This window comes from Hyalella azteca, unplaced genomic scaffold (assembly GCF_000764305.2).
Source record: "Hyalella azteca isolate HAZT.00-mixed unplaced genomic scaffold, Hazt_2.0.2 contig9951, whole genome shotgun sequence".
NCBI classification, from domain to species: Eukaryota; Metazoa; Arthropoda; class Malacostraca; order Amphipoda; family Hyalellidae; genus Hyalella; species Hyalella azteca.
In genome coordinates, this window is record NW_025940007.1 from 28,606 (window position 1) to 53,032 (window position 24,427).

Sequence of the window (24,427 nt, forward strand, 5' to 3'; positions counted from 1 at the left end):
GCTAAAATAAATTATCTACTTCGAATTAGCACTGCCGAACTGGGCGGTCCAATATTGACCTAAAGTCTTATCTTTTCATCTTACGTGAAACTTAAGCCTTATCCTTCGCATTTCAAAATACCTACTCCCTTGATTCTAATTCACTCATGTTTGATCCGAACTTTTAACTTTAAACCTCCAAGTCAAGGGTTTTGTGAAGCGTTGAAACGGATACAATTCTCTGAATGATTTCAACATTACCCTTTTAGATCGAAATTGTACGTAATTAACAAAAGCATTAACCGGCAGCGTCTGAAATCTATAATCCAACATTCACCACATATTCTTATTAGAGAAGAGAATAACAACTTCCAGAGAGTGAAAAAATTAGGATAATCAAATAATTAACTATGACCGAGTAACTTACGGTGATCGAGTATAATCGGTATAACCGAGTAACTCATGAAATGAATAACTCACGATGCCCGCCAAATATTTTCGACTGCAAAGCCTATTTACCACTCAAATCAAGATGAATGCCAAACTCAAGATGGCTACCGAAATTAAGATGACCATGAAACTTATGACGTTCGTCTTCAAGACTCTGATGAGCCTTGTCCTCCAGCACCGTCCAGTCCCGTGAACCACCGCCGTCTGATGTCAGGGCGCGCGACCCGCATGAGTTCTGTGGAACTGCCCGACGACAACAAGTCGCTGAGCTCTGCCAGCACCTCGCCCTGTCCGTCTCCTGTCACTAAGGTGTGTGGTCACGATCAATTTGGTCTGCCAGCACCTCGCCCTGTCCATCTCCTGTCACTAAGGTACGTGGTCACTAAGCAAGTCACTTTGGTCTGCCAGCACCTCGCCCTGTCCGTCTCCTGTCACTGAGGTGCGTGGTCACGATCAATTTGGTCTGCCAGCACCTCGCCCTGTCCCTCTCCTGTCACTAAGGTGCGTGGTGACGATACGAGTCACTTTGGTCTGCCAGCACCTCGTCCTGTCCCTCTCCTGTCACTAAGGTGCGTGGTGACAATACGAGTCACTTTGGTCTGCCAGCACCTCGCCCTGTCCCTCTCCTGTCACTAAGGTGCGTGGTGACAATACGAGTCACTTTGGTCTGCCAGCACCTCGCCCTGTCCATGGTGAGTGGTGAACCGGTGTGGTGAGTGGTGAACCGGTGTGGTGAGTGGTGAACCGGTGTGGGGTGAGTGGTGAACCGGCGTGGTGAGCGGTGAACCGGTGTGGAGAGTAGTGAACCGGCGTGCGGTGAGTGATGAACGGCAGGTAGTGGGTGGTAGAATGACCATCGAACGAATAAATCTGTTAGTGGTGAATTGACCTGTGGTGAGTGAACGGAAGCGTGGTGAAATGTATTTTGTATACTCTCCTGTCGGGTTATGGTTTTCCATGTCGACGTTCTCAAAGAACGTCAAAATTATCATAACTAAGTAAGCAGACTAAGTGTATGCCGAGCACATCTGGCAGGAACGCTGTCTGAGCTCACTTCTTCTCACTGTAAACTTAGTTAAAAGTTTAACAGATCTCGCTTGGCTTGCACTAAACTTCGCTCACAAGTTGTAAACCGGTTGAGCCTTCCAGGCAACCTAAAAACTTGAAATTCCGAAGACACGGCTTGGCTTTTAATCAATCTGAAATCGTAACGGACGGCAGTGCTTCTCGGTGGGAGCAAAATGAATTTAAGTCTAAATATAAATATTCTGTGGCCGACGTCGAACAATCCAATAGCTAGTAAAAGGAAGTCAAGGAAAAAAAAGAAACAAAAATCCCCTTGAAACCAAACGTTACGAATGACACGTGCCGAGACGATTTTTTTAAAGGAGCTTTAAATGGCGATTTTTGCTTCGATATTCGCCAGTTTTCATTGACGCTTGTTTTCTTGCTCTCTTGTTGGATTCAGAGGATTTGATTTTGATATTCACATGTAATTGTTATTTAGATAAACTCATTTTCGTGCGGATATCTCCAACACGTTTTATGTAACATAGAGTAAATAAAAGCACTTATTACAATTTCACACGCTAATGCTGTGAATTCAGATGCTTCCGACCCGTCATTCACACTTTCCTGAGAATTTCTCGTGATTTCTTGCAATTAGTCTTGTGCCTTTCTAATAGGGCATTCATACGCATTTTGTGAAATGAACACTTTTTCTGGTGATATTAGCACATTTTTCTAACATAAACTCAATTCTTGTGATATTCACACACTTTTCGGCATTCATGCGCCCTTCGTGTGGCATTCACACTCGCATTTTTTGCCACATGAAGAGCGCATTTCATAAGCACATTCACGAGCATTTTTTGGCATGCGAACATTTTTTCCGGTCCATGGCATTGCTGCACTAGTGCACGTGTGCTGCATACGTGGCGTAATCTACTCGTGCATGATGTACTCTGCATACGTGGCGTATACTTCAGTGCGTGACATGTACGTGACATGTACTCTACGTGCGTGACGTGTACTTCAGTGCGTGACGTGTACGTGACATATACTCTACGTGCATGACGTGTACTTCAGTGCGTGACGTGTACTTCAGTGCGTGACGTGTACGTGACGTATACTCTACGTGCGTCACGTGTACTTCAGTACGTGACATGTACTCTGCGTGCGTGACGTGTACTCTGCGTGCGTGACGTGCACTTCATTGCATGACGGGCACTTCGTACTTGCAGCGCTGGCTACAAAGTGACGGTGACAGACACGAGCGACATCGACTGGTGGCAGGGCAAGTGCATGGGGCGCACAGGTTTCTTCCCCTCCAAGTATGTGTCGCGCCTCAACAACGGGGAACGGCCTCTGCAGGTCACCCACAACCTGCAGGTCACTGACGGTGACCGCGGGCTCAAACTCCTCAGGGATCAGGTAAGATTGAAGTCTTATAAATTACTCACAGTTATTAGTATTATTATTATTAAGAAAGCACTATTGTTTCCGCATGTTTATTTACCGTGCTGCATTGGGACAAGTGTCAATATTTGCCCTAACACTATTGAGGGACTGCGCAATTGGGAAGCTCTACTCAAATATGCAGAGACCGGTTGTGAAAAAAGGCTTTTTTTAAAAGATAACTATAGGAAAATGTTACAAAAACTTCATTGAGGAAATAATTTCAGCAGAATAATCATTTAGTAATCAGTAATTGAATAGCGCTCGTGGCAAAGCAAGAACCTCTAGTCAAGAGCTTAACTTGAAAAATAAGGATTTAGACGGCACCTAGAAAACGGCGTTAACTTTCTACCTGGTGTGTCCAAGTCAGGGGAAGAAAGGAACAATTTTTTAAGAATTAGAAATTAGGCAGACTTCACAGAGTCGTTCAAGAAAAATATGGCCATGCACCCGGAGTAAAAAACTTGGTTGTTTGTGCGCAAGCACCATTTCCATTGGTTATGGTTGTTGGTAATTCTTGCCAGTTCTAAGTGACATCACCTGCAATTAGTTATTAATTTTCAGTATCACTAAGAACTAATGATACTGATACTAGCAATGATACGACTATCGTAGTAACTCTGATGTTTCTTTTGCAGATCGTGATACAAGTTGGCGATGAGATCGATGGCATGGTGATGATCCGTAACGGTGACCACCAGCAAGGAGTGTGTCCCACGAAATACCTGCAGGAGGTATGAACGTCGAGCCCTTCAGGGATCAGTTGACAGCAAGCCCCACGAGCAGACTCTTCACCATCACTACACTTGACATACGACGCAGGTCCACGTAGCCAATTCTTGCACCATAAGCGGCACTCTACGAATGATGTTCACTACTACCACCATCACCACGAGCACCACCACCAACATGATTGTCAACATCACTACCGAGATTTGGCACTCCCTAGAGAGGAGCTCTTTCAGATTTCCGACGGGCAATCGGAGGTCCGCGACGCTTCGGAAAATTCCAGCTGCAAGAAAAGTTACTCGAAAAACGAAAGTCTTGGCCGGCACTGCGATTATCGCAGCGACCGACATTGCGATATGAACTTCAACGTTCATAACACGCATTTTGGCAACCACAAATACCACAATGACAAGCCCAGCCGCAGCGGGAGCAAATCAAGCCGCACCAACAGCAGACCAAGTTACGCCAGCAGCCGAGGGTCTTTTTGGGGGTCGTCTCTCCCTGAGACCCTATCCGAGGGCACGTCTCAAAGCCCTTATCAGCCGTCTGATGACGACGACGTCTTCCAGGAAGAGCTGGTGATCACGTCTTCATCTTCGTCTTACTCTCACACGAACCTCACGAAGCTGGCCAAGCGCATAACGAACAATCGTCTTCTGAAGAACGGCACTTCATCCTACCCCGTGCCTCCTCTGAACATTCCCACTTCATCTTCGATTCCTGCCTGGTCCTTCCATCCGTTGAAAGTTCAAACGTCACTTCCAGAGGCCGCTTCTCATGAAGCTCGCAACTGTTGGTCTTCCGACGATGAGGAACAGAGTCAACATTCAAAGAGTTTGCGCTCACTTTGGTTGGTGCAGCTACCATATCCATTGCGTAGATTATATTTCTTCATGGATCCCCATTGGATACCCCGCAATCGCTGGTGAAGAATCTGCTTAAAGTGACTCCAAAAATCGCTACACCAAACACGTGCAATTTTCTATTTGTCAAGCAAGGTTAAATTTTAAAAACCACCTCGATACCTCCTGAAGCTGCAAGTCACGAGGTACCAACAACTAACTGATATCAGATCTGCTGTACATTTGACGGTGCCATGCTGGTGCCGTTCCGTGATTCCTGAAGGGCCCTGGGCAGTTGATTGACACTAATAAAGCGTCATTATATAAAAGGAATATTCAATTTGCTAAGTTTCTCGAGATTTCCGCTGCAGTCGTGCGCATCTCCCATTCATACGGGTGACATTTAACCGGCATCGGTAAATGCTATTGCAGTAGTTCGACAGATGCAGTAGCTTCCAACGGTCCGAAACCGAGACCTTATAAGCCAAGAGCAGATAAGATAGGTTTACATATATCGGTGAGTATTGAACATAATAGGATGATATATATACTTAAAACTGAATTTTTGTGTCAGTTAAGACGTCGGTAAATAAAATTTTGATCCTATACGGCCGGCATTATTTATACGTGGAGTAACTACCTATATTCATTGATCATAACTAAATGAATCATTTAAGACGATGTGATAACAACTGCATATCAAAAGCTAAAATAATATCTCCTTAGAAAAATCATTTTATAAGAACTTAAACTTCATTTGGCAGAATTGATAGGCACTTGCTGTTATCAACTGACCAGTTCCATAATACCTATATACTCATGGAGTCCGTGAGGCACTGCAAGCTATCCTTATGTATTGATTAAAATCCATAACTGACTTGTAAATCTTGTTAACTGTAAGGTTAGATATTTTCTAGTGAACACTTCCTTCCAGCAGTTGCTTCACACGACAGATGCATTTGATTCCGTTTCATCTCTGTGCCTGTTTCACGCTGTTCTTCAGTTCGCCTTTTGTAAGGTAGTTTTATTTTGTCGTATTTCTGGTGTGTGCAGCAGTATGCTGTACATTTGTTTACGATGATTTTGTACCAGAAACTGTACATTAATTTGTTGAACTGAGACCACGATTTGTTGTTCTGTGTTCCTGATTTGCTTCTACGAATAAGGTTGTGAACGCGCGCCCCACTTCTGACAAGTGAGACACTTGCAGCGCCAGGGCGCGTGGTGCTTATGACGGGCGCCTGCCACGGCTCTTAGATTATATGATCATAATACACGCTAATTAATTCCATACCTCAACATCAACACTGCAACTTATAAAAGTAATAACAACCATTGGATATTTGAGTGTAGCAATTGCAGCTTTTCAAAGCTACAATTGCTTTTGTAGCTTTATTTGTAGCAATTGCCGTCCAGTTCAACAGTCACGCTAATGCCATTCGTTGTAACAAAAGAAGCTAAATTAGAATTTTTTCAAATTAGCCGATAAATTGAGACGATACACAGGCGTCTGCCACGGGCGCGACGCGTCTTCTGTGCGTGGCAACTGAACAGTTTAACCGTTGTCGCTATTCCCACGATGTTATACTAGTCATTCCTGGCATCCAGGAATGATGAAGTTAGTGCTGCTTTTAGGTTTTAGTCATAAAACGTGGGAAGTACTTTTAGGTGATGATTTATGCCGGCCTTAACTGGAATTACCTTAAACGTTCATTTTGTTCGAATTTTGAGATTCACCTTCAGGCAAAAAAAAACCAAGTATGAGCCATCATTACGTTTACTTGGGATCAGAGCAACAAATGATTCAATATTTACCTGCGCATAGTCAACGAGTTAATCCCTTTTTATATTAATCAACACTTGATTACTTTCTGGACATTATTTCCTTTAAATTGCTAGTCTCGGGATAATATTAAAAATCGCGAATTCGTGCCGTAAATAAACGAAGCATATCACTAGAAATTGTATTAATATATTTTAAATCAATGACAGAGTTACAGATTATCGATAACATCAGTGCCATCATCCAGTGTCATGGTGCATTGAACCACGAAACTTTTTAGTTCCTGTCCAAGAATCCATAACGAATTTACCTGCAACCTCATACACTCGGCGACCTAATACTTAGGCAGTACATAGCAGCAGCACACTGGCATGAAATTGACGATACTCCAAATATCTCAGGAATCCTTAGTTAGCTATACAGTAAAGATAATCTTTTAGAGGACAAGAGCTTTAACCTCACACAGCGATGGCTGAATAGAACTCAACACTTTTAGACGCATCACAACATGAACGCAAAAACCTCGTCTATATGAGCAAGCTAACGATTGAATGATCACATACATACGGGTTGGTTACACTTATTGCAAATTGGTTTAAAAATTTCAACATGAGCTGCATTTCCTGCTCTACTAAATTCGACCAGGTCATCACAACATTTGTTCGCAACTTTTCCTCAAAACACTTATTAATGTTGAGTATCCAAACCACTCTCCATATCTATAAATTTTATCAACAAACCGATGCCTGTCTTATCGTACATATAAAAATTAGTGATAGGCTGGGATAAATGGATAAAATTAATCTATTCAAATGAAACCTAGATAGCATGGTAATAATACACATATAATGCGTTCACTCACGAGCATAAAATTTATCTCTTAATGTCACAGATTATACCAAGTGTTATACACCTCACAGTAAATAAAGACGCCACCATATATGTGCATTTCACGCATATCAATGCACTTTAGTTAGGTAAGCAAAAGATTCATTCATTTATTTATTTCAATTTACTGTTAAACTAAATGTGACGAAAAAGTTGCAAAGATTCCACAGCAAAAAGCAGACTTATTATTCAAAATAATTGAGTATTGCTACATGAGAAGCAGTAGGCCAGTATCATTATAGTGCGTGGAAGTTTTCTGGAAGTGATTCTGTTAAAAAATGTTAGCAAATTATGTATCCTATATGAATTTCAGAACAATTCAAGTTGCTCTCAAAAGTTCATCTCAAAGTATTTTACTGGCTAACCGTCTCAAAAGAATGATCAGGATATAATACTTAGAATATAGAATTTCCATGTAAGAACCTATGCCGTCAAGCAGAATGCCCGTAAGTAGCTGCTTCTTATGTTGTTATTGCTGTCTGTGGTGATCGCTATCTCTGGCTGCTGCCTTAGTGAATATTGGCAGCAGCTTGTTTTGTACGCATAAGATTTACTGAAATTCGCACTTAAACAACCTGGTCAGAGATAAGCAAATAATGTGAACATAATAAACTATGGCAACAGTTACAAATTCAATATCCTTTCAACTACTTTTGACAATATGTGCAAAGAGAAATTAATCTTAGAGACACTCCAAGGAAAATGTTTTATTTACAAATTTTATATGAAACTACATTCACCAAACAAATTCAATGACGTGTAGTAAATGACATAAAAGATGCTAATTTAAACATTCACAGCATTAGTACTGACCAATCAGTTCATCTATTGGCGTATAATACCATTCTGTGTCATCAATATAATCAAGTTGTTTCCTCAACTCTTTCATGCGAGCTGCCATTTGCGCGCTCTTAAGTGTAGCATGAGCTTTTTCAGCATTTCTTTCAAACCAGACTTTGGCCATTGTCTTGGCTAGTATATCTTTAGGGGAGAGGCCCTCGTTTTGTGGCTCATGTGATGCCCGCTGCTGAGGAGTCGGGCGCGTTGACATGGAGGGTTGCTGCCGGCGAGTCAGGTGACGTGGCAGAGGCTCACTGGGCAGGCTGGGCACTCTGTACTCTTCTGTGAGGCTCACTGAGCTTGTGTTCATGAACACTGTTGGCTGGTGAGGTGTGCCACGACTTGCAGGCAGCATCACAGACAAATTACCTGCATCATAAAAACTTTTCAATCATCATGCAGAAATCAAACTGCTTCAGGTTCAGAGCATCATAAAGCCAATTTATACCTACTGACTTTTGGACTGAGTTCAAAATCTCATAAAATGTAACTTTATTGTTTTTGCAGTTCATTTTCATCTTCCACAAGATATTGTATGGAATTTTCAACCAAGTCTGGAAGATGAAGATAAGATAAGAATAAATTACTATCATCTAATCATTTATCACATTCAGCTATGTATAGGTTCAATTAAATATTTCTGTAACATCTCTCAAAAATTTCAAGCTGAAACAAAAGAAAATTGCCAAGATAAAATGTGAAAACCTAAAAAGAATGAAGCAATAAATCTGAACCATCATCAATGTTGCTAGGCTTAATTTTGTACAGTTGGGTTAATGAGATGCAATGCATAGTCAACAATCAATGCAAATCTTACAAATAAGTTGATTACTCAGAATTTATACCTACTGATTAATCAAAATTTATACAAAAACTCCCACATAAAAAGGATATGAACAAGGAAAAGCACTCACGTTGAGAACGAAGTCTAGGAGAGTTGTCGGGCAAGTTTTGTACAATGCTGTCAGGTGACTGCACCTGCCGAAACACTGACCCATCCATTTTTGTACCTGCTGGCTGGTCTGCACATTAACATTACCCAATCAATTGCATAACTTGGAAATAATATCTCAAGATGATCTAGAATAAATTTATCACTAGAATAATATTAGTATGTATTTTATACTCTTTAAACTTTACATTCATTATTTTGTATCAAGATTTAGAGATATGTACATACAACAGGTAAACATAAATTGCGGTCTTCCAAAAAAATAGCAAATGTCTCAACTGACATTTTCTCTTTAAGTCAGAACAGGTGGTACTAAAAGCAAAGTTAAGGATCAATACATATTTTCCCATGTTATCATTTGATTTTGCAGAGAGCAGTTTTTTGACACTTGAACCTCATTTCTCTCAAATTCATCAAATAAATAAATTTCTGATTGCAAAATTTAGTAGCTACACTCCAAGGTACCTATATGTTATGATATAGAAAAAACAGTTTTAACATTTCCCAAACAGAATGAAAATGGGTATAATATTGCCCATAAATTGTGTTAAAAACAAATGTTGATGTCAGTTTTCCTGCCCTCTTATAAACCTTATTATGATGACTACTTCATAGCAGTGAAGAATCATGTTTTGCAATGTTCACAAATGGCCATAAAATCATCTAGTGGCACACAAAGAATTGGATGCAGCAAAAATTACCTGTAGAAATTGTCAAAGGTAAATAAGCCCTCTTAAGGATAAAAAGGTCTTTGGTCCTCAAAAAGCTGGTTTTCTGTCAAACATGGATTAGCAGCCTCAAATTTTATTAAACTAAAATGTTCAGGGTAGAATTCTTGAGTTCTGCAGAGCTTCTGCAGGCCAAGGGCTTCTACAGAGGCTTTGCTTAGCACTAGTTGTTCAGGCACAAGAGGTTTCACATGCAAATAGTATATGATTGAAATGATATCCAGTCTTCCATTGGATTTATATGTGTTTTCAGTTGTGCCAACTTGTGTGGGTCTTCAGCACTTTTAGCAGATGTGTCCTAGTTAGACAGAAAAATTGTTACGTTTCTGCATTAGAATGACAAAGTGATTAGGCAGAAAAATGGTTACTTTTCTGCATTACACTGGCAATTTTATATCAACTCAAGCAACCTATGGGCACCAACCATTTATCATTGAGCACTGTGCATCATAATCATATCTTACCATATTCAAGCTAGTTGAAAAATTACATTACTAACATTAGAACATCTATTAAGTTGACTGGGATCAGCCTCATAGTCATAGGTAGGGTAGAGAGGATGGGAGATGCATGGCTTGTTCCAGTTATTTTTGTTAAAATGAAAACAGTGGATTGGCAGATGTTGAGATGAGACATGCAATCAAAGATAAGAATCAGCCCTAGTAAATTATGCTAAAGCCAGGCCACCAGGGCAGACATCCCATCCCATTGAACCAGACAATATGCCATGCTAATTATTTAGACATCTTAATGGCAATAAGTCAAGTAGGTAGCTTGATGATTGATCAAACTAACATGAATTTTGAAAAGATCCCATCAAATGACCTGTTTTTAGATCTCCAGTGAACAAGTCATAAAAAGTACATGAATTAGCAACTGGCCACACCAGGCCTATTCTTCAGTGCTGACATGATCACAATAATATGATACAAGAATATGATTAACGTGGTCTAATAACCTATATGATACAAGAATGCGCTCCCTACTCCCTAGTCCTTAATCTCCCTAGGACCCTAGCCCCCCCCCAGTCCGCAGTCCCAGTGCCCAGTGGGCCAGGCCAGTCACACAAATCTGAAATACTAGGCAGCCTTTTTCTAACAACGCAGGTAAAAATGATAATTTCTCAAGTAATTTCAATAATTGCATGTAAAAATAGATTGTTTTGCTCTTTTTTGCTAAATTGTGGAAGGGCACTAAGAAAAAGAGAAATTGGCCAAATTCATGGGCATTTTTGTCTAATTCTCAGGGGCTTCTAACAAATTTTCCAGTTTAGCCCTCCAATGCTCAGTAATTAGATATACTAATGGAAAGATTATTAGAGATAAAATTTTCTTCACATTTTTAAGTTTCATTATAATCATTATTTATCAAATATCATCCTAAATTCCTAAAACATACCTCTAGTTTCTGGTACTATAAATGGTGTGAAAGGAAAATCACCATAAGTCATTTAGGCTCTAGATTCCCTCCATCATCCTCATCCATGCCATGGAAAGTGAAAAAATCAATTTGTTAGCTCATACAGCTGGTTTTAAAAGTTGAATACCGCTATTGCTATGACGCTATATAACACACTTCGTAAATTATAATTTAATAAGTTACTTAGAAAGAAAATTAATCAGCATTCATTGGTGCAGAGCTCTTTGCAATACTGAAGGCTCTGCAGATTTGTTGTCTGGACCCAAGACTAAGAACGCAGGACGTCCTACTGTTAACTGACTCCCAGTCGGCCCTGCAAGCCATCAGAAACACCGTCAACCCCTCATACAATTTTTTTATAATTAGGTTTAAAGGCTTCGAGTGCTTTTGCACTGCCCAGCCTGATCTCAGTCATTAGTTGGGGATAAAAGGATGAGGCTTGGGCCGCTAACAATCATTGCCAAATACACAGGGACGACTTGTCACGGTTGTCAGGATGCAGTTTATTGTGCCCAGAGTGTGGGTGGAACTGGGATATGGCCATCGCCATCGGAAAAGTGGAGTTAAAATACGTTCAATAGAATCGTACGTACATTAAAATATATAATTAGGTAATGTAAACTGTAAATAATTTCTTAACCTAATTAAAAATTTACTTATTCCCTCGTTTATTATAAGTCATTACTCATTAGGCCAATTTTAGCCTTATTAGTTATTACTTATATAATTATAACAAACTTCTGGCTAATCATGTGTCCCAACACTCCCGAGGCCCCGACTTACTGTTATTCTTGTTCGACGTAACGTTTAATCACAAAAAAAAATCCGCGCTTGAGGAATAAATATTATGCAAGTTCGAATAAATAATTCTCAAAGTATTTATTTAACACAGGGGGAAAATAAAATTAACAATTGCATACAATATTCAAATATGAAGAAACTTCGCCTCAAACTAAAAAGTAATATGTGTCTATCATCACCGAGACGACTGATTTCACATAACAAGCAGAGAAGCTTCATAATCTTCAATCTTTCTTCATAGGACTTGCCCTTCAAGCCTGGAATTATCCTTGTTGCACGTCTTTGAACATTCTCTATTAATATTATACATACATACATATTAATATTATTATACAATAACATGAACTATAAATTTGTCATGAAACACTTAAGCCTTTCGTATGAATCATAATAAAGAAAAATGATAAATGTTAGTTGTTGGGAACTTCTCTTCAAGTGAGAATATTAACGGAGACTTGCAGTTGGCTTTCCTCAATGCTTCTGGCTAATCATGTGTCCCGAGGCCCCGACTGTTTACTGTTATTCTTGTTTGACGTAACGTTTAATCACAAAAAAAAATCCGCGCTGGAGGAATAAATATTATGCAAGTTCAAATAAATAATTCTCAAAGCATTTATTTAACACAGGGGTAAAATAAAATTAACAATCGCATACAATATTCAAATATGAAGAAACTTCGCCACAAACTAAAAAGTAATATGTGTCTATCATCACCGAGACGACTGATTTCACATAACAAGCAGAGAACAAATTTTTAGTTGAATTCAATGTTAATTTGTATACAACGTTAATTATTTAACAATACAAATGTGTCAATTAGTTTCGAAACATTTATTTTCATCAAAATAAGATAAAATTAGCGAAGGATAATAAAAAAGCACGAGGAAAAAGTCGTGAAGAGTTTCGATTGGTCGTACAAGTCATTGATTTACATTCTCAAGCTAAGCCACAGCAGCAATCTCTGCCTGCACAAGATGACGATAAGAATCGAAGCCTCCTTCAATGGAGCGCACAGTGCCGTTCCCGCATAGCCATAGCTCCGTGCACACTTGTCTGATGAGTCGCTCGTCATGGGACACCAGCACAACACCACCCTGTTCATTAGAATTTCTTTCATTAATTATCAACTGCCGTCAGACCAACGTAGTGGTCAAAAATATCATAGATACTGCGTTCTAATGATAAGATTAGTCGAATAAATTGTCCTTGTTCATTGTCGTACAAATGGTATTGACTTGAATAATGATAGGCATAGGAAGAAGGAATGAGTGCAAAAAAAACTATCTTTAACTGCAATTTCTAACTGACAAAATGCCAAGATCTTAGAATACAAAGTATTCCAACAACAAACCTTATAGAGCTTGATAGCTTCACCCAGGGCTTCTATAGTTTCTATGTCGAGATGATTGGTGGGCTCGTCCAAGATAAGGAAGCTCGGAGACGCGGCCGCCATTGCTGCAAAAGCGACTCGGCTTTTTTGACCTCCTGTAAATAATATACATCAATAAAAGTCAAGTTTTCAGAAATTATTAGGGTGTGAGACACTCGATAAAATTATCAATATTTAAATCACTCGAGTCACCGAGACTAAAGTCGTCACAATCGTATATCGCAAGCCTCCAATACAAACAATATATGCTGACGATATAAATATTAGAGCAAATTCATACTGAGATGAGCTGACATTGATGAGTACTCAAGAAGTATTGCAAAATCGTCAAACATTAGATAATTACAGAAAAATATAACTGCTTAGGCTAAATAAGAGCATGAAACGTTGAATAATAAATTCAGATTAGTTTACACAATAAAGATAACGTAAAAACAAGATTACAAAGTAACCGTTAAGGCAAAACAAAAAAGCTAACCAGAAAGACTGGCCAGCTGCTGCAGAGCCAAGTCGCCCGAGACGCCAAAACGTCCCAGCTGTCGTCTGTACTCCTCCACGGGCTTGCCGGGGAAGCGCTCTTGCAAAAGACTCACGGCTGACAAGCGTAGGTCAAGCTGGTCTACGTGGTGCTGGGAGAAGTACCCGATGCGTAGTTGTCTGCAACAACCAGCAACTTGGTTACTTCGTACACTTTTGATAGTGTACATGCAGAACATTACACGATACAGGCTATGTTATGCTGCTTATGCACACTCTGAATACTTACATCCAGGATATTATATGATATTGGCTACTTCATACATACTTTGAACGCTTCCATCCAGAATATTACATGATATTGTCTACATCGTAACACTTCTGCACGTTCACATACAGAATGTGGCATAACATAGCATACCTATGAGGCTGAGTTTGAAACTTAAGCAATTATTATATTTCAATGTTCATTACATAACAAGAAATTTAGTTCAGATAATTTTTTTTCACGTTGATAGTTATTACAAAGGAAGCCCATCACCGCGATAAAATTTTAAAAATAAGTTTCCCCCAATTAGTTTTTCTCTACAAACCTGTTGCAGAAACGCTGGCCTTTAGTTGGTGACAGTTCGCCTAATAGAATTTTTAATAAAGTTGTTTTTCCAGCTCCATTGTCACCGACAATGCACGTACGAGAAGTCATCGTCGTCGTGAGATTAACGTCTTGAAATATTGGGGGTCCATCCTTCGAGTACCTGTGACCAAATCGACAGGACGTTCTTCATTCGGCCAAATAAAACGATGATTATGACGGTGAAAGCAGTTCACATTTCTTTTTTTAGCAGTTAACAAAACAATGGTGTTGAGTGGGATTAACCTGAGGCGCAGTTCACAACACTAATAATTATAGCAGTAAACAGACAAGTTAGTTAGTTCAGTGGCCGTAGTTGCTAGCGCTTCAGGTCGAGCTAGTAAACAGACAAAACTATGAGGCATATTTAAAAGCTGCAATTCAAGTTTCTCATCGCGATTACTTAAACACTTAGGTGATACAGTCTTCAGCCCAAAAAGCCTTGATCTGGCAGCTCAGATTCGACAACAAATTTAGGTCATAATCTCAATTGCTACATTATTTTAAGACGTTCGAGATAATACACTGCAATTGAAGTCTTTGTAATATATTTATAAGTTCATTGACCTGAAGGAGACCTCATCGAGTTGTAGGATAGGAGGACTCAATTTATCCACATCGGGGAAACTGAATACCACGACGGACTCCTTCTCCACAGGCTGGAGCTCAGGCCTGCACAAACAGGTTCGTCATAATTCAAGATCAGCGGACAAAAAAGTGAGTCATAATTCAATATCAGAGGACAAACAGGTCAATCATAATTCACTATTAGCAATGCGGACCATCGTTTACATTACTACGATGTTAACTTTTAACACACTGTGAAGCAAACATGGAATATTCAGGTCAAACCACCACCACAGCCAGACATTCTGCTTCTTATTTAATGGCAGTAGAAAATACAATTTGTGAAACGATCAATAGAGAACTTCCTCTACAGGATAAGATGATCAGTACGGAAATAATTATATAATCAACTAGCCATACTTTTACATAGATTTTCGAAGTGAAATCGGTTTAATAAATGTACACAACTTCCATTCTATTATAAATCGTAACCGAAACTCAATATAGTACTGGAAAGACTTACAATTTTTCAAGCATCTTAATTTTACTCTGAACAAGGGAGGCGCGCTTGGCATTGTAGCGGAACTTGTCGATAAACTCTTGCACGTGCGCCCTGAACTGCATCTGGCTGTCGTACTCGCGTTGTTGGTTCTTCTGCCGCTCCGTGCGAGTGTTCAGGAAGTTCTCGTAGTTGCCCCTGCAAGGAAAATAACGTGAGTAAAGCATTCGTGTGCAGTTTAAAATTACGTGCGCTTCTATGAACGTCACTGAAAGTAATCAGAGTGGAGTTTGAGCACGGCAAAGTGATGGTCTTGAGGCTCACCTGTACGACTGGATAGCTCTGGAGTGAAGGTGGAGCACGTCCGTAGGAACAGAGTCGAGGAAGTGTCGGTCGTGGGACACGAGCAGTAAGGTGGTGGGCCAGGTCAGCAGGTAGCCTTCAAGCCATATAATCGCCTTCAGGTCCAACATGTTGGTAGGCTCATCGAGCAGGAGTAGATCGGGTCTAAACACGAATAAATCAAATTTAGTAACAATTAAGCCTACAAAATAACTGAACAATCAATTGAGCCAATGTTTTAACATCCCGTGCTCACTACATCGAAATGAAATTTCGAGTGACGGAGAGGTAGAAGTTAAGATCATTTAGGCATTGTATTAACCCTAGGTGGACAGCATAGGTAGAAATGTACCTACCCTAAGCACGATTGTAACGTCGTAAAATTATGCAGTGTAATGAGGGTTAACGCTTTTCGAGCAAATGACTATCAAATTATGCTCAAGTTTCTCGCGCTTAAAAATGCTTCAAGAGACAACCATTAGGTAAGCCAGTTTGGCCAGGTGCACAAAGCAAGTAAGTTCATTATTTTGAACTTTGTTGTGAAAAAAGGTTCAGCCTCCCTCACCGTGCTATGATGCCACAAGCGTGGATGTCATAAGACGATTTCAATTATTGCAAGAAAAGGTTGCTCACGAATATTAGCAATAAATGGTTGATTTAATGAGCAGATAGAGCATTAATTTAGACTGGCAAATTCTGAACTTCTATGATTTGACAGATTCACTTAGAAAAAAAAAGAGCAGCTCTCGTACACTCACTGAGTAAAGAGAGCTCGGGCGAGGGCTATTCTCATCCGCCAGCCGCCTGAGAACTTCTTGGTCGCTTGTTGCTGCATCTCGCGGGTAAAACCAAGCCCTGAATGACAGGAAGAGTGACATCAGAACCATAATTTATTAATTAGTTGTCACAACTCTTAGTGGCCTCGGCCTTAGGGTACACGTGGAACAGTTGGCCACAATAACGTTCAAGAATTTAAATTTCTATGCAATATTTGACAAAGAGGAATAGAAACGCCACAAGATTGATTTTTTTCACATACTAAATTGCTGTCTTTTTAGTTATGGGATTCACCACCATAAGTTTGGAAGGTTTTTTTCATTATAATATCAACTCTAGAGCAGTTTAGCTTTAATAAGCTTGGACTGAGTAAGCAAATTCATGTATAAACGGAATAAGCAGTGCAGGATTTCCTACATTTTACATCAGTAGAGCTTTATAAGCAATTTCTTACCACAGAGAATAACAGAAGCCTTTGCAGGCGCTTTATCGGCCTCAATAGCCTGCAGCTCAGCATACACTGCAGCCAGGCGCTCACTCAGGGCTTGATCACTGTCCCTGCAACACGCAAAATCTTATAGATACTCGTGCAAAGATACTAAAATTGTAAATTCATGCTAGTAATCAATTATTTCAAGTCAATTATCATCCGTGACTGAATATTAAAACTGTAGATATCAAAACTTTTTTAGCAGAATAAGAAATCTTTTTGCAGAAAAATGCAAATTTTAGGTAGGACGTTTTTGGAGGTGGAGACGCTTGTAAATTTGCTAAAAGGACTATTTCAATATAATAATGTTAAATAAATTATTATACCGGAGATGAAAATTGCAAGATGAAAATTGCAAGATGAAAATTGTGATGCAAGATGAAAATGACGCAAGATGAAAATTGTGATTGTACATAAAAAAAGATAAATTATGGCTTTTTTCACATTTAAGTTTGTACGGTAAGTACCCTCCAGCAATGCGCTGCTGCAGAGCCTTCTCTTCCTGCAGTAGAGCATGACGAACAGTGTCACACTGCAAGACGCTCTCTAGTGCACTCGTGTCGTCAGCTGTCACCTCCTGCTCCACATGCAGCACGGAGATGTGAGATGGAATTCGTAGCACGCCCCTGTAAATGATTTTTATAAAATTGGGCCTTAGAAGCGTGATGCAACCTTAAATTCAATTTTTTTTAAACCTCTTAGTGGGCAATAATGCTTCTTAAAAAAATCAAGTGCCCAACTGCAAGAAAGCACACTTTAACAAAAAATTAAGGGAATCCAATCTTGTAGAAACAATTCATGGTATTTGTGTAACATAAACTGTGGAGACTCACGCTGCAATCATCCTGAGTAGAGTTGTCTTGCCGAGTCCATTGCGACCAATGAGGGCATACCGACGACCAAACGCCAGAGTGATGGTTGAGTTTTGAATGAGTACCCTGAACATTATTCAATAAATATTTCATGAAATTATCAACAAGAGAAGAGACTAGAATAAACTTAACATAAAGAGACTAAACAATTTTGTAAGTAATTAAATAAGAGGCGGCAATTGGTTTCAACTTCTTTTTGTCAGCTTAAACATAGAAATAATTTATGCAAATGAAACTTATAAATAAAATTAATTTTCTGAAAGGATAAACCTAGGGTGGTAAATTAAATGGCATAAAAGAAATATTTAGATTATTCAGTGAAATGTTCTCACCTGTCACCAAAAGCAACATCAAAGTTTTCTATCCTGATGTCCTTGGTGTTGTTACCACCTTTGGCATCGAGTGCTCGATCTTTCCTGCTAATTTCCTGAAACATATATTATAACTGGTATGAATAATCTCAGATTAGAATCGTTATTACTTTGTACATAGAATTTTCCTTCCAAACTAGAGGTAAGTTGGAACATCAATCATAATCCTAGCAAAACTTCAATAGTATTTCTCTGTACATTGTACAAGACACTTCGAGAAGTTTCCTTTCAAACTAGAGGTTAACTGGAACATCTATCATAGTCCAAGGAAAACTTCAATAGTATGTCTCAGTACAAGACACTCCAAGAAGGAGATCAACGGAGAAGTTGATAGCCCAAGTTCAAGTACCTGAGTGGCAGTGGCCATGGTGTTGACAATAGCAGGTGGCTGGTATGACTGCTCATTGCCTCGCTTTTCTCTCTTCTCACGAAGCTTAGCTTCAGCCTTCTCCAATTTCTTTTGGTCTACTTTCTGATGGTTATGGACCACATTATAATTAGGCACACAAATTTTTTTTTTGCAACACTGAATAAAAGCAATGCCTTAGTTTTACAAATAGTACACAAGGTTCTGACACACAATATTACTTTTAGCAACCATAAATATGAGTTGGATATATAGCACATGAGATTTTGACACACAAAATAGTAATTTGCAACACTTAATTTGAGCAAACCTTAGTGGAACAAACTGAAAAAAATTAATTTGAACAAACAGGCTTTTTGAAAGACACCATGTCCCTTGTTGACTATTAGTAGAATTGATAATTATGTAAATTGATAATTCTGTAGCATTGGTAATTATGTAGAATTGATAATTATGTAGAATTGATAATTATGTAGAATTGATCAATCTGTAGAATTAAAAATTATGTAGATTGATAATTAAGTAGAATTGATCAATATGTAGAATTTATAATTCTGTAGAATTGACAATTCTGTAGAATTAATAATTCTGTTGAATTGATAATTATGTTGAATTGATAATTGCGTAGAATTTATAATTCTGTCATTTTGATAATTCAGTAGAATTAATAATTATGAATGAAGGAGAGTTATTCATGTTCATCATACATAAGCTCTCACCATGGAATCATCTCGTTGCTGAATCCAAACACTCTTGACCTCTTCCTGTCTTTCCTGGTCTTCAGCCATCTGGGCAAGCTGGATGGGAGAGGTGAGAAGCATTTTGCTGCCTACGCTGCTTGCACTGTCAGATGTAACACCATTGGTGCTACAGGACATCAAGTCTTCACACAACTTCCTGCAATACAAAATAATTTGATCAAATGACATCACCTACAAAAATCAAGAAATATAATTGAAATAAAGTATGAATGATAGGCTTGATCCTTAAGAAATTCTATGCCGATGTTTGAAGTATGAAAAAATTAGTTCTCAAATTCCACAAAATTGTTGAAACAACTGGTACCAAACTTAGTGCTATTATGCTTACAAAGACATGCATAGATAAAAATTGCAATAAAATATAAAAAGTAGGCATCTATAAGTAATCCATCACTACATTTTACAAGGATTTGTAATCAATACATAATATCTAAAATGAATCACCTTATTTCAGTGTCTTTGTCAGCCCCTACACTCTCCATGAGCAAGCCTCCAATAGCATCATGTAACTCTTGGCCATCAGAAAAATCTCCCAAATTCTCCAGTACACCTAATCAAAGGGAGAGAAGTTTAAGTTTTGACATATAAGATGCAAAAAGTTTTCCTTAAGAAAAAATTTAAGTCAATAGCACCAAAGCTAAATGATATTGAGTAATCAGTCTGAGCTTTAGTTATTGTACTGAATATTTGTCAATAGTATTTTGAGAAATTTTCACACATAATATCAATAACAAATGAGTTGCCATTATACTCAAGTTGTTGGCTGAAATAGAAACCATAAATTGTTTATATAGAAATGTATGAAAATTTTTAAGTTATACATAGAGATAACTGAAGCTTTTTTACACAATTGCAATATATCAAGTGTTGCATACTAGTATTTAAATTGTCTTAGATGAAATGTGGTCAGTAAATTGCAGTTTATAAACAGTATCTTCTATCACTGACAGAAGATACATTTTCAACCAAAATTTCAAATTTCAATCTGTTGAGCAGACTCTAGAGCAGAAGGAATTAGATAAAAAAAGTTACTATTTCAATTGAATAATACTTTTATTACCATCAGGAAGAACTTACCTTCAACATACTGGAATATTTCTTCATCAAGCCCAGGGAACTTTTTCCTAAACACGGAACTTGTACCAGTCATACTTGTAGCTTACTGAAATCAAAATAAATTTTTATTTTTATTACAGACAAAGTTTTGCTTGATTAAATTTTTTGTTGAACACTAGAGAAAGATGTTTATAAAACACTAATCATACTGTAATCTAAATGCAGACACTGTATCAGATATTACCAAGATTGTAGGCAAAGTTGACAACTCTTCAAATTTGGATAAAACAATTGATGCAAATGTATAGTAAAATTAAAAATTTAATTGCCATTGCCAGGTAAATATACCTGGCAATGGCATTTTAGAGTATGAATCAGAACAAGCTATACATAGCAATGTTTTACTAATGTATATTTTGTGATAAATATGAATAATCGCAAAACTGTCATATAATATTTTACATTTTCGAATTTCCACTTATGTTATATAGAATTTGTTTTGCAGGTGCATTTATTTAGCTCCGAGCGTATGATGATTTTGCTGTGAGCTTTGATCAGGTGGTGCCTAGTCTCAAGACTGATGAGGCAAGGCAAGTCAGTCGTGGCTGAATCAGTGAATGGCTTAGTCTTGCACCTGACACGTTGGCCACAGTGAAAAGTCTACGACCATTTTTATTCCAGGAAAATTGTTATTGTTTTATTCCAATTCGAATTATTGTTTTATTTCAATTGTTATTGGAAAAGACCCTCACTTGCCACCTCCAGTCTGCAGGGAAAAGAAACTTAATGAGGGTGGCTCACAACGAGACGAGACCGTCACACGCACGGTGCTGTAGAAATGACAGTAAAATGTATTACTGGAATAGAATTGGATGTGAAATAATGTAAAGAACGTAATAAGAGAGAACGTAATAAGAAAGAATAATGTAAAAACGAAAAAAGTGAGCTATAAGAACCTCGGAGCAAGGAAGGGAAAGAACAGACAGCCACAAGCTGCAGAAGATGAAGAGATGCCCAGGTATGAATGCGTATTTGATGGCAGTATGTCTGGTGACCTGATGTTCTGCGTGAGTACAAATGACTCAAGTTTGAATACACGGACATAAAGGTGGAATAAAATTAGAGCAGATATTTGTTTTATGTGTGACAGAGGCGAGAAAGAAGCTGCGGAGCACTTGATGATGGAGTGTGATGTATAGGAGAGAGAACGACTGAAAATTGTGAGAGTGATACTGGGTGAGAGTGATGGTGTGATGTACGAGAGAACGGGAGATGAACTGATTGCAATGATAGTCGGTTTGTCAACATGGGTGACTGCTTCCATGACTGAGAGTGTAAAACGATATTTGTAGAGCGCATGGAGAATGAAGGGAAAGGGGAGGTTGGTGGGAATGGAGGCTGGAAGGGTATAAAGAATCAAGCAGAAATAAAAAAATAATAACAGTAACAATATCAATATAAAACAAGGAACTATTTACGGCTCCTAATATCAAATTCCAGTTTCAAACACTCAAGTTCATAGCATGATAGACCAAATATCTCTAATGTTGAACTTTATTTCCCTCAGCTTCCATTTCATCTCAACACGAACTTCCCCACCCCTCTAGCCTCTGCTCTAATATCGCTCCCACCTGAATTTTTTCCACTTCTTCTGCCAAAAAAAAAACTAATATGTGCTGCTTGACAGCTAGCCGAGTAAATGTCTTTTTCAGGGTCAACACGACCCAAATCAAAAATCAAATTCCACTAGCATCATAGCCATGCGATGCCCCGACGTAAGTCGACCAATATCTGAAGCCCACAGGAATATTTCTCAGATTATTAATGACGTAAACGTAAACAAGTATAAGTGACAGTAGTAGCAATTGCTTGTCATTTTTCCAATTTCTGAAGTAAATTTGAGAAAACAATTTTGTTCCTTGTGAGGTTAGTCTCCTGAAAATTGTAGGCTTAAATGAGAAACGAAAACATTAATAGCAGATCTCGTCTAGCCGAAGAGGTCCTTACACAAGCAGATTAATCCTCTTATAGACTGTAGAAGCAATATGTTCAGGTTTATCGCTAATCCTTATGATGTTCATCACAGAAGCTGGTCGAGCTGGACCTTGAAACTATCGAAGCAAATGCTTACATATGCGTTTGGTCAACGGCGCACTTATAGCACAGAGTTTAGGAATTAAATGTCGGCAAACATAAATATCACAATTTGAATCAATTATTGTCACTTATCATAATTTTTTGTTATGAAAGTATACCGCAACAGCTAATAAGGTATGGTAAGCAGCTATTTTTGTTGTCTTTGCCCTGTTACGTATTGGTCTGCTCAGGTGATAGGTCAATTTGCAAGACATTTACCGTCCGTTATCTTCCTGAGATACTAACGCCGCTCATTTCTTGGCAGTTTTAAAAGCTTCCAACTTCTTTTCATTGGATTAAGATCATTTGCGACTCATTTGTTATTTGGCTGTTTAACTTGAGAATATTTGTTACGACACAGTTGTGCATCCTCAGCACGGTCCGTTTTATGCGCTAAATACGAATAATAATAAACCATTTCAACAAGTCTGCTGCAATACCAATGTTGCAAACAAAAAATGTTAAACTGATCCAATAAATAGATCAATCGTGTTGAAATTGTTCAACTGGAAGTTGCAATCGCCTAATTCCTGAAATTGTCAGTTGTCTGCCGCAGCTGACGTGCTGCGGGACCCGACTGACAGGCCACAGTGTAACGCGGAGCCATGCCTCAGTATCGCAATGAAAACTTGGATGTGAGGTTGTTGGTGCTGCGTTCAGCAAAATTTGTGACCATTTTTGGTGCTAGATAGATTCTTTTGGCGTAAAAGTAAGTCAAGTACAACAAGCAAGCTAATTTTATTATAAGGTATTTATTTTGTACCTTATGTTTCGTTCCAGTATGAGAAAAATCATTTGACACCTGTGAGAATTTAACCTTGATTAGTGATAGGAGTTCGTTCTTGTAGTGTTTGGAATCAATTGAACTTTGATCCAGTATCTCGTGGTAAGATGCATGTGTTTCTTTCCATATAAGTTCTTCTACCTGTAGTCTTACGTAATTGTAATGTGTGCTTAAGTTAAGGAATTTCCAGGACAACTTTTTACATTGTCATTTGTGAACTTCCATCTCCGCAGCGGCTGCGGTACCTCCCGATTGCAACTAGTCTTTAGACTCGACTGAGGGATAGAATTGGAATGGAAGGAGGAAAGTCATTCTACGATACTACTAGTGTTGTGTTCATTAAAAGACCTAATTATTCTTCTATTTTATCACGATCAGTTTTTTATCACCATCAGTTCGACTATGATCAGTTTTGAAGGAAAAGCTCCAAAAGAAAGTTACTTGCGAAACCTTTTTCGAGTATCGGAAATAATAAGTGATGATTCTATTGACATGATAATGGTAGTTGTAATGAACGAATAGCGGGGCATGTACTGTAATGAAGTATTACAGCACGCATTCTAATCATCGACAGGATATGTGATATGTCGATTGTTGTAATCAACGATCACGTCTAGATTCATGATTTCCTGACCCAGTCAAGAAATGCAAAAAAAGCCTTGCTGAATAAAGCATCAAACTATCAAAATAGAAACCTAGCCAAGTCAAGTATCGTGTGATTCATGCGATTCTAGCCAGTTGTTAAAAATAACGAAGATCGTCGTTATAAAAATACCTAACGAAGTTGTTAAAAATAACTAGAAGATCGTCAGGTTAATAAGTTTAGGATTAAACTTGATTAATATTTCACTGAAACTTGATTTCGCGATTCTGAGATGAAATATGTAACGTGTGCTGTTCACTGTGTTACGCAGTCACTACATTCGTAATCACCGCTGCCATCACACTCATAGTCACCGCAGTCACAGCACCCATAGTCACAGCACCCATAGTCACAGCANACCGTTCAAGGCTAGAGCGGAAAAAGTTCCTGCATCCT

General features: G+C 38.6%; 3 protein-coding genes across 3 annotated transcripts in view; 1 reads left to right on the plus strand and 2 right to left on the minus strand.

Annotated features, from left to right (window-relative positions):
* Nucleotides 1-6,200, plus strand: part of LOC108667618 (velvet complex subunit B-like) — a 28,843-nt gene extending 22,643 nt beyond the window's left edge. Inside the window, exons 7-9 of the mRNA XM_047882228.1 lie at nucleotides 605-800; nucleotides 2,673-2,862; nucleotides 3,525-6,200. Coding sequence (XP_047738184.1) covers nucleotides 605-800; nucleotides 2,673-2,862; nucleotides 3,525-3,626 — 488 coding nt within the window. The 3' untranslated portion in view covers nucleotides 3,627-6,200. The remainder of the gene's footprint in view (nucleotides 1-604; nucleotides 801-2,672; nucleotides 2,863-3,524) is intronic.
* Nucleotides 6,201-6,216: 16 nt separating this feature from the next.
* Nucleotides 6,217-11,098, minus strand: LOC108667619. The gene is made up of 3 exons (XM_018154663.2): nucleotides 11,047-11,098; nucleotides 8,883-8,990; nucleotides 6,217-8,337 (listed from the first exon to the last, which is right to left on the minus strand). The coding sequence occupies exons 1-3, from the start codon at nucleotides 11,096-11,098 to the stop codon at nucleotides 7,931-7,933; spliced, it is 567 nt and encodes a 188-aa protein (XP_018010152.2). The 3' UTR covers nucleotides 6,217-7,930.
* A 1,654-nt stretch (nucleotides 11,099-12,752) lies between these two features.
* LOC108667620 (ATP-binding cassette sub-family F member 3) lies at nucleotides 12,753-20,684 on the minus strand. Its single transcript, XM_018154664.2, has 16 exons — nucleotides 20,490-20,684; nucleotides 19,857-19,962; nucleotides 19,371-19,548; nucleotides 18,634-18,756; nucleotides 18,246-18,340; nucleotides 17,875-17,979; nucleotides 17,509-17,667; nucleotides 17,006-17,109; nucleotides 16,533-16,629; nucleotides 15,757-15,939; nucleotides 15,457-15,630; nucleotides 14,934-15,038; nucleotides 14,329-14,490; nucleotides 13,737-13,915; nucleotides 13,220-13,353; nucleotides 12,753-12,962 (listed from the first exon to the last, which is right to left on the minus strand). The coding sequence occupies exons 1-16, from the start codon at nucleotides 20,560-20,562 to the stop codon at nucleotides 12,810-12,812; spliced, it is 2,130 nt and encodes a 709-aa protein (XP_018010153.1). The 5' UTR covers nucleotides 20,563-20,684; the 3' UTR covers nucleotides 12,753-12,809.
* Nucleotides 20,685-24,427: the final 3,743 nt, after the last annotated feature.

Bases quoted from the DNA above. Each gene is read 5' to 3' on its own strand.
- LOC108667620 (XM_018154664.2), bottom strand. From the start codon at position 20,562: ATGACTGGTACAAGTTCCGTGTTTAGGAAAAAGTTCCCTGGGCTTGAT. The intron at 17,980-18,245 runs GTGAGAACATTT...AATAATGTTCAG, and splicing joins GATGTTGCTTTTGGTGACAG to GGTACTCATTCAAAACTCAA. The intron at 17,110-17,508 runs GTACTTACCGTA...TGCGTGTTGCAG, and splicing joins CAGCAGCGCATTGCTGGAGG to GGACAGTGATCAAGCCCTGA.
- LOC108667619 (XM_018154663.2), bottom strand. From the start codon at position 11,098: ATGACTTATGGTGATTTTCCTTTCACACCATTTATAGTACCAGAAACT. The intron at 8,991-11,046 runs GTATGTTTTAGG...GTTAATGTGCAG, and splicing joins TATAGTACCAGAAACTAGAG to ACCAGCCAGCAGGTACAAAA. The intron at 8,338-8,882 runs GTGAGTGCTTTT...TTTATGATGCAG, and splicing joins TCCTAGACTTCGTTCTCAAC to GTAATTTGTCTGTGATGCTG.